Source organism: Polyodon spathula, chromosome 12, assembly GCF_017654505.1.
Source record: "Polyodon spathula isolate WHYD16114869_AA chromosome 12, ASM1765450v1, whole genome shotgun sequence".
NCBI classification, from domain to species: Eukaryota; Metazoa; Chordata; class Actinopteri; order Acipenseriformes; family Polyodontidae; genus Polyodon; species Polyodon spathula.
This window is the reverse complement of record NC_054545.1, coordinates 10,465,427-10,480,024: the sequence shown is the minus strand read 5'-3', so window position 1 is coordinate 10,480,024 and position 14,598 is coordinate 10,465,427. Positions and strand designations below refer to the sequence as shown.

The following is a 14,598-nucleotide window of genomic DNA, read 5'->3' as shown; positions in this document are numbered from 1 at the left end:
TCATTTCGATTTACAATGATTTAATGTACTTTAATGTACAAATGTTTTAGCAGTCATTAATAATACATACTCCAATTTAAGTTCTGCCACTGTCAAAATTGCCCATCATTAATTGCCATATTTGATCATATTATACAAAGAGCACACTGTATTGTATGAATTGGTTGTGTAGCACAGCAATCACCAGTTACAATATTGCAATTAAAAACATGCAACATGAGGTAGAGTTTTTAGATCTGCCTGCTATTTTTATCTGAACAGACCCCAGGCAGTGTAAAAAAAATATTGCGTGGTACTTTCTCTCTCCATCCAACTGCAAAGATTAAAAATTAGGAGTTGATTTATACAAAGTTAAAGTCAAACCAGATGTTATATTGCTCTACGTTCAAGCTTTGACATTCTGCTGGCAGTCTCCTTCACACTAATCAAGCTGGTATTGGAAGTGGCTCTCATTCTGCAGTGCCCTCTCAGACTGATGTATACTGCTGCCTGAAAGGGGTCAATACCCACTGGATTCTTTTCATTTTCAAAATTGCATATTACCCTTTTCCTGTAGGATCAGTACATGAAGATTCAATTGCATGTTAAGAATCTTAGCTTGGAATTCAATATTTACAGTACAGTATATGGTCGACATTTATTTCACCCTTTTCAATGAAATCCTGATGCATTTTCTGTAAGTTTTCTTTAAAAATAATTAAAAAAAAAAAAACAATTAAATGTAAAAAAAGGCAACATGGTATGGATTTTTTATTTTTGTGAACATAATGTACACTAAATTAGAAACTGAACACAAGTTGAGAAACAAATGTTCATTCACCTAAATACAGGTGCTTATGTACTGTATGTTGGGTATTTCCACACTAAGGAACTATTAAACAGGAAAAAAAGGGAAAATCTATTAGAAAGTCAATTACAAAACTTGAATGTTCTTCCTTACCAATACTACTATCCCAACTTACCATACTAATTGATATTTGGAAACCTTTTAGCCCCCATGTTTTGCTTTTACAAGTTAATGGGTTTACATGTGAAATGAAGGGAGTAACAGGAAACAGACGACACTCAGGTACAAGCCTGTGCACCTATTTGCACGATTATGCGGCACTACAGTACTTCAATCTGTGTAGCAGTACTAAACAATGTGCTTTCAGAATTCACTTTCAAGGCTGAAAATTACTTAAATACATTCCTTTCCAATAATGAACCCATTGTCTTCCAGTCAAATTCGATCAACACGAAGCAGGCACAATTACCATATTGTATGTACCATGGTCAAATGGGGTAGCTATAGCATGTCAAAGATGGCTAGTAGTATAGATGTCCCGTGCATATTATATTTTATTGTAAACGTAGCATTAATACAACATTTAAGAAAAAATCTGCCTACGTTGATTATGTTAGTCTGCATTAGAACACAAGCCTCTTATTTATTTATATCATCATAGCTGGATTTTCTATTGAAAAAAAAAAGAGAACAAATAGGTATTTATCTTGCACCAATCTTACAGTACAGGGCAATTTATCTGACAGAGCCAATACATTTTAACATAGTACAGCAGCTTTATTGACAACATAAATTAAGGCAGGAGGGGGTCTATTCAGGCATTATTCGAAATAGACAAACTACATACTTTCTTACAATTTACAAGCAGATGAGGAGGACGGGGGAACATTTTTTTATTGCTGGTGTTCTATATTTTATAAAAAAAACTTAAAGTTTATTAACAAACACCTCACAAAAAGAGAATACAAGATTTTGCATGCAATATGAAATCCAATTATTTGAAAAAAATCTTTATGCAATTTAACTGGGAGGGAACACTTTAGGGGACACTGCACTGAACACTGAACACTTTAGGGAAGACTGAAAAGTTACAGTATAACATTGTTTTACTAATGCATGGTCAACAAAAATAAGACTGACACATATTTTATCCACTGGGAATTTCCAAAGATCTCAAAAGAAATACTGCTGATCTGGGACTGCTGCCAATTTTATACTGCTGCCGACTGCTCTCAGACGTACCGAAGGGACTATTTAAGCAGGTGCAGTAATGGTACATGGATGGACGGATGGCATAAAATGTCTAATCATAAAACACCTTAACAAACGTACACATGCCCACCCCTAAAAAATCTAGACACAGGTTTTGGACCACACAGTTTATGTTCATTATTCAAAACTTCTTCAAATCAGGAACACAATTTCATGTGCCCAAGTACGCCCCTTCCTTTGCCTCTTCGGCATGCTTGTGTACCTCTATTGCTATCGGTAGATTCCTTTAGACCAGCAGTTTAACCTGTGGTACGTATTAGTACTGGTACATGACAGGCTTGCACCGGCAGCTGTTTTTCATGCCGATATGATTCCTCAATCAGAATGTTCCCGCAATCACACTGTCATAATATATCAGTCTGTCTGTATCACTGAAATTACAAGAAATTATGATGAGAGGTGCTTGTGAACTTTTTCAGAGTTACTGATGAAGAACTAAAGCAGCCTCTCTAATGTTGACTATGGTGAACTCTTGTCAAATAATTAGGTGATGCAGTCACATTTTCATGAGGTTGTAATGGGGTAGGTCTCTGTTTTACAACAACTGTTTAAGATTGCACAGTTACTGGTACACTGGGTGGTCCCTGTTGGAGACAAGTACTGTACTTGAGGTGAAAAGGTTGAAAACCATTGCTTTAGACTATGTTTTCAACAGCTACAGAGGGCCATCAGGGAACATTTATAGGGCTGATGATGTCAACAAAAGGAGACTGATTTCGTTCTTGAACACCTATATGCCCATGCACAGATCATTTTATGAATATCAATACGAAGGACTTTCGTTCGTTTCAGCCCAAATGTGATTAACTATGATAAACTGGCAAGTAATTTTATGAATTAGTACTGTCAAAAAATACATAGGACGGAAGTAATAGGCCATCACTTCTAATTTATGTTATAGTAATTGTAGTTTTTTTTGTTTTTTTTTCATCATAGCAAGCAGTCATTTTATTATTCCAAAAGAAAGTTAGGGAAGGCTTCCAGAGTTAATTAATAAGTTCAGTGATACAGTACAGCAAGATTAATTTATAATATGGTTTAATCAAAAGACCCACCCCTTGAAGGTCAGTAAGACTCCAACTTCAACATAATCTCGCATTGCAAAATCACTGTTCTCACAAAGGGTGTTGTTGTTTCTAATAGAGTTTACTCCACATAGGAATGATGCAAAACAAAAAGACATTACATATCACTGGAATTCATTTTACTGCTCGTTGAATGAGCAACTCCACATGTAGTTACTGCAACAACACATTATTTTGCCTTCTAGGATATGAAAACTATGTTCTCAGGCCAAGAAACAGTGGCACCACATCTCATTACTGGATCATATGAGACAACCTACTGAGACAGCATACCAGTGTCTTTATTTGGTTATTATCCAGCATGGCTGCTCCAGTGTGTGAACATCTGCAATAGTACTTAAATCTCAACCCACAGTCTCTACACTGCCCAAAAACACAACCAAGAGTCTCACATATGTACGAGAGGGTGGGCCAGTCTCTGCATTGATGGAATAGGTTTAGCTTACACTGAAACTATAACAGAAGAAATCCTCTGGAATAACTGCCCAGGTTAGAATAGAACAAAGAATAAGCCTCAAAGTAACAGGCGATCCTTTCTTTGCAAAAGATATGCAACTCAGAGCTAAATAACACGCTGGTTGTTGGTCCTCGTTGTTGCATATAAAAATACGACACAGAAATCAGGCAACAGGTGATAACAAGACTACCAACATGGGCCATGGGTGGGGTTAATGCAGTAGGACACAGTAAGGTGTGCTTTATTCTGAAATCACCGCACTGAGGGGAATATTCTTAAAAGATGACAGAAACATATGCATAGAATCCAAATGCAAAGCCAAGTGTTGCAACCATCTACTGTAGCTACACTGTCAGGTTTACAGCAATGTACACCTTGAAGGGTCTTATTGTGTTTTATTATGAACCATTCCAAAAAAGAAGTTTGAGAAAACAAAAATATAGTTTAAGAAAACAACAGTGCTAAAAGATTTATGTATAAAATATTTTGGGTATTACAAGTTTCAACAAGCTGCTGTCCAATGAATACAGAAAACATCGGGCTGAAATATTGTACAGCACAAATTCATTTTGAGTAATGCTTGAGGACCTCCACTGGGATATCCACCTCCCTATGGGTGGCTCAAATGTCAGAACACAAGGTTACTTGAAGGGTGTATTTTTTTCTGATTAGCTAAAATGTTTTTTACCTTTGGAATCCACGAGTACAATTCATTTGGGGTCTTATCCAATATCCAAACAACTGTCCTCCACAACTAGAATCTTGTTTGACACTGTCCCAAACTGCTCTGATTGACAAAAAGTTAATTAGCAAGTGCTGTTTACTGTCTAGTTATGTTCCAGTCAGAGGACACCCCAGCCAACTTTAAGGGACGTGCTAGATGATTAGCGAGTGAGGTCATTTCACTAGTTTTGAAAACATTCTAAGCAACATTGGTAGGTATATTTAAGCTCTACTTAAACCTTGTTCTGTTGGTTCCACAGATCCCTTACCTTACTTAAGGTAACATAAGGTAGCCTAATAAAACCGGGGTCCGGGAAACTAACTGTTAGAAAACCCTGGCAAAGAGTATGACGAACAGTACCTAATAGTAAATGCTCATTTTTATAACAAATTAGGCAGGCTTGAATTATGCTCAGCTACCAAAATCCTTTCCTTGTCAAAGGCCACCTTTGAGCAAAATAAGAGGATAGAGTGGGGCAAGAATGCATTTTTTCTGGTAGTAAGAGATGTCAGCACAAGATACAGCAAGGTTTCTCCAGAGAATTCAATGAATTGGCTTGATTAACAACCAGAATGCTACACAACTAAAGCAGAGCATTCAGTGGCATATAAATGTAAATCATAGGTGGCCTAGAATAGCTCTCTGAATAGATCTACTGTACTGTATTACCTCATCTGTAGACTCTGTCTATTCATGGAAAAATACAAGAATAATGTACATGAATAGGAACTCCATCATGTATTATATTTTATGGAAAGGGAAACTTGAACTGAAAAGTGTCTGATCTATTCAAATGAATAAAAAAAAAGTTACTGTACATATTAAATAACAGTAGCCTTCTTGGAATTTGGGCTTAAATTCAATACCAACATCAGATATTGTTAACACAATTTTAAGGACATAGACGATAAGGAAGTCATTATTATTATTTTTTATTCATTTTTTGATGATTTTATTTTTTAAAAAATCATATTAAAAAGACTGTGGTGTAGTCCTGCCTTGCGCACCATATCTGCCAAGTTAGGCTCCAGCTTTCCAAGACCTTCTATAGGATTAAGCGGTTACAGATAATGGATGGATGGATGGATATTAAAAAGAACAGAATATACATTAACACAATTAAATCACTGTTAGATACTGTAACTACACTATTTCATTTTCAAAGGTATAGTTGAGGGTTTATTTTTACTGTAGCTGAGAGATTTGTGCAGAGATTGACATTATCACCAGATCCTAACAATACTGTGGCTATACTATAGAAGTACATTGTTAAGTCTGCTTTTTTATATTGAAATTTAAATGTTTTAAGTCTAGAGGGACTTTGTGTATATGTAGGCAGGATGTACCAACACCTGTTTTGCATTAAAACATGCAAAGACGGGCAATTATTATCTGTCTTAGATGGTAAAAGTGAATCCGTCTGATTACACTCAAACTAGAGGAGTAATTTGCCTCACCCTTTCCACCTCAGACACAGTACTGTACATGGCCGTTGTGTTCTTTTCCAACAATAAGCCATTCATTTCTCTCAGAGCACCAGCAGGAGAGAGCGCCAAACTGATATACTATGAGGCACACAAACATTTTCAGTTAAAGTTGAAGAATGTATTTCTAGCTGATTTATGACCTAAGATTTGTGAATAAAACATTCTGGATTACACTACAAAACACAGCTGCTAAATATCAAACTGAATACAGCAAAAGTTCTGTCTTTTTTTCTTAACACTATAGGGTGTTCTTCACCACTCTTTGGATCCTGCCCAAGCATCACCAGTCTTGGATTTCTGCGCCATATGCTGCTTAAATTACAAATAAAATAACAGAACACAGGCTCCTGAGATTCAGCTTTTCTGAAGCTCCATTAGTTGTCCTCTCACAGGACTGTATGACTATTAACGCATGACAAAACATACTGCTTAGGTACCATTTGCCAGCTGAAAGTACAGCCCCTTCATTTACGTTTGACTGCCTCCACTGAGGACTCCGCTAAATATACATTTCTTTCAATTACTATTTTAGTACCCATTAATTTGCCACATGTATCTATTGCGGTAATGAATGACTTCCCAGCAGCTTAGCAAAGACTATATGCTCCATAGGTATCTCAGGGAATGGCAAACTATTTGTGATCGATGAGGTTTGTGATTAAAAGGCTGGCAAACTATATAAGAGTCATAAAGATGCTTATTCAGTTGCTCTAAATGATGGCAGATGTAACATGTTATTTGTTTGTTTTTAGCATTTTACTGCATCAACATTTAATAAATCTGGGCATGGCTCAATATAATAGGGTTCTCACTCGCCTGTGGGCAGGAAGGTGAAGACTACGATGGTGGGTTAAGCTTGCAGTACACTGAATACATTTACAGAGTGTACCAGCCTCATTATCATGCCATTATCATAAGGCATGTGGTATGTCTCTTAACACTGCAGTTTCATCATTCAGCTTGGAATCCTGTTTCACTTACTAATGTGCTATTTCACGCTGCAGCTGTAGTAAGATTACTTTACAGGTGAGAGTGTAAGGGAGGACTGACATTATTTTAAACATGGCAAAATATTGACCAGATAAAAAAAAAAAAAGTCAGTACTGTTTCAATATATTCCTACTAAAAATTGCCTTGAAGTATAGCCTCCTCTAGTGCATGACCCTAAATGCCTTGTTTAAGGGTCTCAGCTATGTGATGAACATCCAAATACACGAGCTCCAATCCCAGATCATCTCTAATACATGAATAGTGTATGTGACTGAACCCACAGGCCTTTAACCATTCTCTCTGAGATTTTAAGTGAATTAAAAAAAAAAAAAAAATCACATTGTCACATGAATTCCATACAATTCATATTAAATAATCCAGTGATTTACAACACCACCATCGAATGAATCACTGTTTGAATTTCAAGCCAAAGGCCAAGAGAATTGCCCGTTTATAGTATTGCAGCAGGTTCTCTCTTGCTCCTAATGCACACTGTACTGATACAGTTAGAGTGAAAACTTTTAAACTTTAAAAGAAAGAACATATAAAACCTAGGTGGACTTAAAACAGGTCCAAATAAATACACACTCAAAAAAGTCACTGATATATACACTATTCTATTTTTCTTATATATTATACCTTTACAGTAATAAACAATGCTACTTTTAGAAGATGCATTTGTACATGTGCTTTTGGCACTATAGTTGCTCGCCTGTGTAATGTTTATTCCATTTTAGCTCCCACGATCACCTTGTCAGTGCAAGCTGTTTGATGGATGACCACATTCAAGACACTCTCTGAAATCCTACTAGGAAACTCTGGGTGGCTTCAGAAACAGAGCTGTTGACATTACCTGACAGGCATATAAAGGTCATGTAGTCTCCCTGCCCTCCCGTGGCAAGGAACGGGATCTTTTTCTTCATTCTCCTTTTGACCTGGACTGCTCCGAGCATTTTCTCATCATGCGGTTCAAAAACCTCCTTGTCGATGGCAGATTTGGCACTCATTGTTGGCTGGGCACACGTCAAACAGCAGACTTAACTGTAAGGAGAAGAACATGTACCAAATATATTATTCATCTCAAGGATTTCTGCTTTTCAGATGTGGATAATGATACTGTAGATTTGGGGTGATAAATACATGGATGGTCAGGCTTATTGCAAAAGTCAAACTACCCCAACTGCTTCTGTACTGGACGAGTAAAAGTTGCTACTCAATATGTTATACAGTTGCTCTTTAATATACTTTATTAGTCTTTGATTTGTACATGCCAAGCTCATTTCACAGTCCCCGATTAGCATTCTTGGACTAGGCAACTTTACTTTAGGTAAGGTAGTCAGGATCTGTGAACCCCCCTGATGAAGATAAAAAAAAGCTGGAAACATTTTGAAGTTAATGCAATGGGTAGCATCTGTGTAATTATACTGTACCTTTTGCCATTTAAGTATTGTTTATACTGTTTCTACCCAGTAGGTAAGCATATTAAAAATAATTTACTTAATGTAGTAGCAGCTCCCCTTATGTGTGCATCTCCACCCATTAAATGAATTATTGCTATCCATTTTACAGTTCTAGCATTGTATTTCTGCTGTGCTATCAGAAACTGTCCTGTAGATATAATCCAAAGCTCTGGTCAGTTTCAGAACTACAGAAGTCTCAAGGGAATAAACGTCATGGTAAATCTGTAAAAGATTCACCCATCTCTCAGGGCTCTAGGAAATACTTTTAAAGAAGGATCATTGGATGTTGTCCACTTTCTGATATTAAGTTATCATGAAAACAATATGCTTGAATGCCGTCACAAATGGTGTATTCTTACACAGGGAGTCTAAAGGCTTTAGGTGACTTAAATGTGAAGTTCAGCACTCTGGAATTGCTTTTAACCCTCCCAATGAGATCCAAGGGCCTTAATCAAGAAGCATAAGTTTGATGACTCACTTCACTTTAGTGCCAAGAGTTCGCAACAAGTTCATGCATGGAAACTGTTAGATTATGGATCACTAAAAAAGGAGTATCTATCTGATTTTGCTTCTTCAGATGCTGAGGATAGTTGCAGCCTTGTAGAGGTATCATTGGTTACTTTACACTAATCAGCTATAAGAGAACATGCATCTGCTACAGTTCTGGCTCCACACCTTCCAGTGGGTGTCACTATTGAGTGTAAAGAGAAAAAAAAATAGAAAAACAACCACAAAATATATCCCTATAGTACAAAAAATACTAGTTAAAGGTATCCACGATGTTTTACATGCAATATGGAGAAAAAAGTAAACAGATTCCTCTAACCTACTTTACTCCTTAGAAACTATGAAAACCAAGGGAGTTGCAAAGGTTTTATGTTCAAATTCACTGCAACACCTTTGAAAGCAAGGCACTGTGAACCAAAAATAACAGGTACCTGTACACTACTGTCAGCTGTTTTTCCCAGTTTTTGATAAAGGACTGTACGTTTACAATACAAACAGACTAGTAGCAAAACAGTAAACAGAATTGGAGATCATGCTTCAGCTACGAAGGAGCAAAGTGGTCCAACAGAAATAGAGAAAAAAGGACCTAGAAACAATGACATATAAGCATTCAAAATACTGCTGTTCAGTAATGAAATATATACTCTTTATCACTAATATATATATATATATATATATATATATATATATATATATATATATATATATATATATCTAGAAATTCCAGGAGGCTACGGGGATTGATATGATTTGTATAGTAATAGTCAGCTTTTACAGGAAATCAGAATCCTGGCAGGAAGCCAGGAACTTTTTTTATTTCAGTTTCAGCTGAAGCCAACCTTTAACAACACTTGTCATGCTAGACTGTCATAAATTGCAGGTCAGTACAGTGTCTTGTACACACAGCATTCTTGTAGTCCAACTGGCAGCCAATCACAGATCACCAAAAAGCTGCAACTGTCATTACATATTAACAGATAGGATTGATTTGGGAGTTATACAATCTGTAAAAGCACAAAGCTATATACATAGCCCTGCTATAGCATTCTGGTTTATCTCAACTTGTCATTACCAAGAAAACAGCAGAATGCTTTGTCCACACAGACATCCCACCCCTGTGCAAAAAAAAGACCTGTTGATCTTAAAGACTGGACCTATAGAAAAACCATTACCCTAATTGTCTAAAATAATATTAAGAATTGATAGCATACTCTGCATTCTAATATAAGTACATACATATATAAAAACAGGACAATCCAGTTTACCAATAATAACAAAAAAATACATTAAACAGATTCAACAGAGATCTACAGTATAAACTCATACTTATATTACTTTATTATAAGCCAAATACAATAGAAGGCCAGAAGGTAAAGGGCGATTCTATTGCACATAGATAGCTCAAATCAAATTAGCACATGTGACATAGGCAACTATTTTAATGTGCATATCCTTTGCCATTACTGTTTAATGTATCAGCCTTTGAACATGTCATGGTCAACCAAACTTAAATCAGAAACAGAATCAGTTTGGCGTTAAGATTGTTTCGTTTTCCTAGTTTTTTTTAGCACCCACCAGTGCATGCACAGGTGCACAGGGGAGTAAAAATGTTTAAGAATATGCATGACATGCCCCATGCTGACGTGCTGTTTTACTCACTGGTTCATCCAAACGCAGCAGCAGGGCTGCTAGGTGACGTAATCACATACAAAGACATAAGCCTGATATGTGCTCCTCACAAAGGAGCCGGCTCTTCTGTACAGCGGTATCGGCACTGTGCTTCACTGTGAGAGGTCCTGGGTTCACACCTGCCCTCCACCTGTGTGTGGACTGACTCACCCTGTGTGATGCACCTGACTGTTGGAGCCAAGATCACTATATTGGTGTCATAAGTGGATGTAGGTACCCCAGCACACACTCATCAGACTGTAGCCTGGTGAGCAACTCTGGGGTGGACTTGAGGCTGGCAGGGAGAGTGTAGTGTATATGGGCAAAGGCAGCAGCAGGGCTGGTAAGTGACATAAAGACATAAGCTCAATATGCGCTCCTTGCAAAGGAGCCAGCTCTTTTGTACAGTGGTATCGGCGCTATGCTTCAGTGCGAGAGGTCCCGGGTTCGCGTCCGCCCTCCGACTGTGTGTGGACTGCCTCGCCCTGTGTGATGCGCCTGCCTGTGGGAACCAAGATAGCTACAGTATGTATGGAAATACATATCACTCAAGCGATGAAATGATTATTCTCGCCTTTAGGAACAACAAAAAGTTATTTACACCCGGTTCACTGTTTACAAATCCTGCACAGCATCACATAATCTAATCTAATCCATGTCTGGGAGGTTACCAGATGTCCTTTACGTTTGCCCAACTCTGAGGGCACCTGCTTTTAATCCCGTGCGAATCATGCTTAAGAATACCTTAAACAAGTAGTGCAATTGCCAAATTTGCATACAGAAAATGCACAAAACAGCAGGCTCAAAATGTTTAAATCGTAAACAACGTGAATTGAAAACAGCAGGTACAGTACCGTCAGCTATTTTCTACAGCAAATTGCCATCTCTGTTACAGTTTTCAATAAAGCATTAGAAGTGGAACACATCTTTCTCCTTGTTGCAAAGTGCCCAGCACTTAATCCTGGAGCCTCAAATACAATTCACATCCCCTTCTAAAACTGCTGCATCAAACTGATGTTTTTCAGTGCCCTTCAGCTACTGTAGTCAATCAACAAAGAGAGGCTCTCTCAAACTGCTAGCAGCTGTGCTGAAGCTTCCTTGGTGGGTGGTTCTGTAGAGATCAAAGATGTCTTCACTGCTGTTATGGAGATTATCAACACTGTAACTGCTAGTGTCAGAAACACTTTTTTTTTTTTCTCCTAGCAATATGTGCAGTTATGCATTGGTTTTATTTATTCTGAAACTAAATGGCAGACTCCCACAGTATGTTCCCATGGGGAAAAATACCCTATGTTTTAGCCTTGACGTCTACAATATCCATTTGAAGGAGACTAGATGGACAGTCAATTCCAGTTTAATGTGGAATTAAAAGCATGAGGTCATGATCATTCCTGCCAACACTATCTGTTCAGATCCCTCATCTATTACTCAAAAAATTATTCTCTTTCCACTTAAGTCTGTTATCTCCCTACATGTGTAAACAACTGTATTACCATATATATATATATATATATATATATATATATATATATATATATATATATATATATATATGTGTGTGTGTGTGTGTGTGTGTGTGTGTGTGTGTGTGTGTGTGTGTGTGTGTATATATATATATATATATATATATATATATATATATATATATATATATATATAATATATAAAGGTAAAGTAATGTTAATTCAAGAATACTGCAGATAGAATTCAATATTACTTCATTGTTACACTTGTTACAAAAATATTTGGAATACAGTATGTGCACTGGGCCAGTGTCTAAACTGACATTTACAGAGAGCTAAAATATGACATACTGTAAAAGGTAATAGGTTCCTTTTCAGAAAAGCTGTAGAATATCCTACATACCGTATTTCAAAATACAATAACAATTAAACAGAATGACAACAATGCGTGACTCAGTAACATGGTTACACAGTGTATCATATAGTCTACTATAGTACCATAGAGTCAGACTAGGTGTACAGTCATGTTGCCCATGAGGTTTAATGGGCTGCTTAAACTCATGTAACATCTAGTACTTAATAATTTTACTATACTAAAATAATAATTTAATTTCCTCTCTTTCTTGCTGAGAAGTGAACTTTTTTTATGCATGCAACAAACCTGTAAGTTAAGTAAGGAGTTACTGACTGCCTGCCAAGTCAAGATAGGCCAAAACACATATTCAAGGTCTATACTGGAGAAAGGACAGGTAATAAAGGGACACAATATTTGTGGGAATGTGAATCAGAGGAGATAATTGAAAGGTCAATCCGCTGCCACCTGTTGTTTCGTTCCAGCCGAGTAGCAACTAAGACAAAAAAGGAGATAAAAAGTTGGGTTGGAGAGCAAGACTGAGACACCGACTTGAAGGACTAAACACAGAGCTAGCTGATCTGTTGAAGGTCAGACGCCGGTCACCTGTGCTCCTACTACAATCTGGGGTCATAACCACTTTCAGTGTTATACTTGCTGCTTATATAATTTAATGCATTTATATACTCATAATAAGTGTTCACTGTTGTGCTTTCCTCCTTCTTTCTACACCTTCGGCACATATTCTGACATCATTCAAAATGTAGGCACCCCACTCCTGGTACATAATCTTACACATAGTATCTGCCAGTTCATTCAGAATAAATGAGGCAGAAAAAAGTATAGTTTATTAGGCAATGATAGCGATAGGCTATTAAATGTGTAGGTCACCAACACATTAATTCAGCAAGGTCATGAGGCTTTGACAGTGTGGAGGCAGCAACTTTGTAAAATGACTAAATAGGGTACATTTTCATTGCACTCTACCCATAATGACCACAAGACCCATCAAACAAAACTGTCTACTAAGTGCAGCCAATATCTTAATGTGTATGCTCTTCATAATTCAGAAACAAAAAAGTTTTTTGCTCAAAATTAATAACTGTGGGAAATGATTTTCTGTTCTGCTAAAATCCATCTCTTACCAAGCATCACAAACCACCAGTTTTCTGAAATCAGTAGGTGATATACTGTATGGACATTTGCTCTGTTTAACTACAATCACATTAGTATAGAAAGCAGTGTTGTTGAGTTCCTCTACACTTCTCTTTTAATGTGCCTTTTATTGCGGTGGTCCAAGATTTTCAACAAAAACAGAATATAAAATTCAAACAAGACCAAAAGCAAATATGTTAGTGAATGTTAGAATATTTCATAAACTGTAACATAAGTAGCCCTGTTTGTAAAGAACTTGCTAACCAACATCAATCAAAAGCATGCCATCGATTAAACAAGAAAACAGTTCCCTGTAATGGACCCATGTTGAGAAAGATAAACACTTCATTTGTGTGCAACAGAAAAATGTGGTATTTATAAACAGATGTCCCACCAAACCAAAAGAAAGGCAAACATATTATTACAAGAGATATACTGCACTGTAGTGTTTCAAGCACCGGGTTCAAGATAGGACTTAACAACAAAGTTGTATAGCAAACATTCGAATATGTAAAGCAAAACATGCATAATGGAAGAGTTCTCTCCAGCTGTATTTTGCAGTTCTTTCAGTTTGGAGAACTGCCCTGTGTTCCATTGGCTAAAGATTCCCTGAATGACATCATTAAACATACTAAAATTAGTAATTCACTATATACTTTGCAGTATAAACAAAGTTTCACCTTTGGTGATAAAAGGGATGCTTTGATTAACATATGACATTTTTTAAATGGTTGACTATAAACAAAAAAAATGAACATGCATACAAGAAAACATAGCAAAGAAAAAAAACCCCTTTGGCTAAAGTAAAGACCTATCAGCTATTCTATATCCTTGTTTGTTCAGCACTAAAACAAATTTGTGATGGGCTGTATAATCCCTACAATATAACGACATCATCCAGGTATATAAACAAACGCAATGTAGAGTAAGGAGTAACACAGAAATGCCCTTGTAAAAGTATTTGATAAAGATACAGTATTCCTGTCTTCAATTGACTATTGTAACATGTCTTCCTAACATAAGTGAACACAAAAACATAACTTCAACAACATGCACATTTGCTTGAGAAACGTACTAGTGTCTAATGATATTCCTTACTGTGTACAACACAGGAACATATTGTGACGAACTAAATTCTTTCCAAAGGGGTATGTTTGTGACGAATCCATCCACTTTAAACACTCAATAGAG

The 14,598-nt window shown here is 36.8% G+C and overlaps 1 protein-coding gene across 1 annotated transcript in view; it reads right to left on the bottom strand.

The window, feature by feature from the left end:
- Nucleotides 1-14,598, bottom strand: part of LOC121323750 (syntaxin-binding protein 6-like) — a 51,136-nt gene that overhangs the window by 34,888 nt on the left and 1,650 nt on the right. Inside the window, exon 2 of the mRNA XM_041264943.1 lies at nucleotides 7,656-7,843. Within this exon, the coding sequence (XP_041120877.1) occupies nucleotides 7,656-7,809 (154 nt within the window). The 5' untranslated portion in view covers nucleotides 7,810-7,843. The remainder of the gene's footprint in view (nucleotides 1-7,655; nucleotides 7,844-14,598) is intronic.